Source organism: Fomitiporia mediterranea, assembly GCF_000271605.1.
Source record: "Fomitiporia mediterranea MF3/22 unplaced genomic scaffold FOMMEscaffold_1164, whole genome shotgun sequence".
In the NCBI taxonomy this organism is placed as follows: domain Eukaryota; kingdom Fungi; phylum Basidiomycota; class Agaricomycetes; order Hymenochaetales; family Hymenochaetaceae; genus Fomitiporia; species Fomitiporia mediterranea.
The window spans coordinates 350-2,251 of NW_006761549.1; the positions used below are offsets into that span (position 1 = coordinate 350).

At 47.3% G+C, this 1,902-nt stretch overlaps 1 protein-coding gene across 1 annotated transcript; it reads left to right on the plus strand.

Annotated features, from left to right (window-relative positions):
* The first annotated feature begins 204 nt into the window (after nucleotides 1–204).
* FOMMEDRAFT_24552 (uncharacterized protein) lies at nucleotides 205–1,820 on the plus strand. Its single transcript, XM_007272359.1, has 4 exons — nucleotides 205–388; nucleotides 635–711; nucleotides 771–1,349; nucleotides 1,406–1,820. Exons 1-4 carry the CDS (start codon nucleotides 344–346, stop codon nucleotides 1,578–1,580), a joined length of 876 nt encoding a protein of 291 aa, XP_007272421.1. The 5' UTR covers nucleotides 205–343; the 3' UTR covers nucleotides 1,581–1,820.
* The last annotated feature ends 82 nt before the right edge of the window (nucleotides 1,821–1,902 follow it).

Here is a 1,902-nt window from a genome sequence, read left to right on the forward strand (position 1 = left end):
AGTAAATTTATACATTTATTTTACATCTAAATACAATAATTGATTTGTTTTACAGCTTTGCTACTATCACGAACATTGATTACATAATCGACTGCTGAAGATCGAGTGCTTATAATGACGCATTTGTCTTTGTCACTTCTTTATCTCATGCCTCCACCATCTCCTACAACTCTCTGCCACCCGTTCAACGCTAAGTTGCTGCTTTTGTTTTCTCCAGTCCAGTCCTCTGCCTGCAAGCATCCTATCAGCAGGCACTCTGCCTGCAACAACACAGACAATAAATACTGCCGTAACTCGTCTCTCCAATCTACTGTTGCAGTGCCTGTACTGAGCTTCAGATCCCATGTTGTGCCACCGAGCTGACTACACTGTCCTTCAACGTAAAGCAGTAAGCAGCCAGTCCACTTCATAATCGCCTGCACAATAGTTGCTCATCCCTCTCCTCCCAACTTCTTGTCTCCCTTCCATCCCTTCTGCTCCTCGTTCTGCTGCTTGCGTTGCCTCTCTGTTATTGCCCTTCTTTCCTTACACTCACCTTCCTTTTTGCATTCGCGCGTGCATCCGCATTATTGACCAATGCCGAACAACTTCTTCAATAACTCCATGCATTCGCATACTTCTTCCTGCTTTGCAGCACAAGCAACAATCTACGAGTATGCTCGCGACAACGTCTAGGTACGACCACTCCCATGGTACCCTGTCTTTGACGCCGTACGCACTCTCCTTCCCCACCCACTGTTCCAAGCTTGACGTGCCTTTACATTCCCCAGTGCTGTTCATGACACTGTTTCGAATATCGGAAGGAGTGGTCGACCACTCACCCCTCTGCTGAGTCTGTCCATACCCTCCACTTCACTTTCTCTCTTTGAGCCAGAACCTCCCAGAGATACACCTTTGCAGCTATCCATAATTACTCAGCCCACTGTACTTCTGATTGTGAGACGTAGTCAGAGCATGCAACGCGCGCGTACAAACACGGCTTTGCCTGTGGCCCAAATCAGCTCGTTCAACGCTCCGGATCTCAACCCCGGTGCACCACTCACACTTGCTTCGCACTGTCGCAGTGTGTCCATCTCCTCAATCCACTTATCCACTCACGCCAATGCCAACGCTCACACTTACACTTTCAGCCAGTCAATCTCACAACCTGTGTCACAAGCGCAACAGCAACCTCTACAACTTGTGCAATCTTACAACCCACATACACGCGTAATTCAACTCGTAGGGACGGAGCAACGACTAAAACGTAGTGACGAAGACTACATCAAACGATCCGAAAACGCATCCATCCTCTTTCGTCACGAATGCTGTTTGAAAAAGAACAAGGCAGAGGCAGCTCGTCATACACTGTAAGTACCGTAAGTGTCTCTTCATCGGCATCTACCACTGATTCTGACGACTACAGTGAATCCGACTCGCCCTCTGCTTATAGTTCGCTGTATGGCTGCCCTTCGGATATTCGTACACAACGTGCAGTGGCGTGCGCGAAGTGGAAATGGCGGACTTTGCTGATTTTGAGATGGGTGATGCGGAGTGATCGAAAGGACAGGGTCAACTGCAGACGTGGTCATAACCGTTGAGCCTCTCAATGCCCTCGCTTTCTGGTGGTCTGTCTGGATCTGGTCAAGGGATGGGCCTGGCAATCGACACCCGTAATGCACTCGTTCGCCGCTCGAGTCTGATCCGATCCCAACCTCTGCCTACTCGTATTCGCATCACAGCAGACACGGACACTCTCACTCGCTCTCTGCACAAATCTTGACACAGGCTGCACTATGTATGTGTTTCAGTTTATTTTCCTTAATTATCGTAGATAATGATGTATCGTACAAATATTTTAATATAATTGATTTTTGTTATTTTAATAATGAATGGATGTAAGGGAAAATTATTATTATTAAG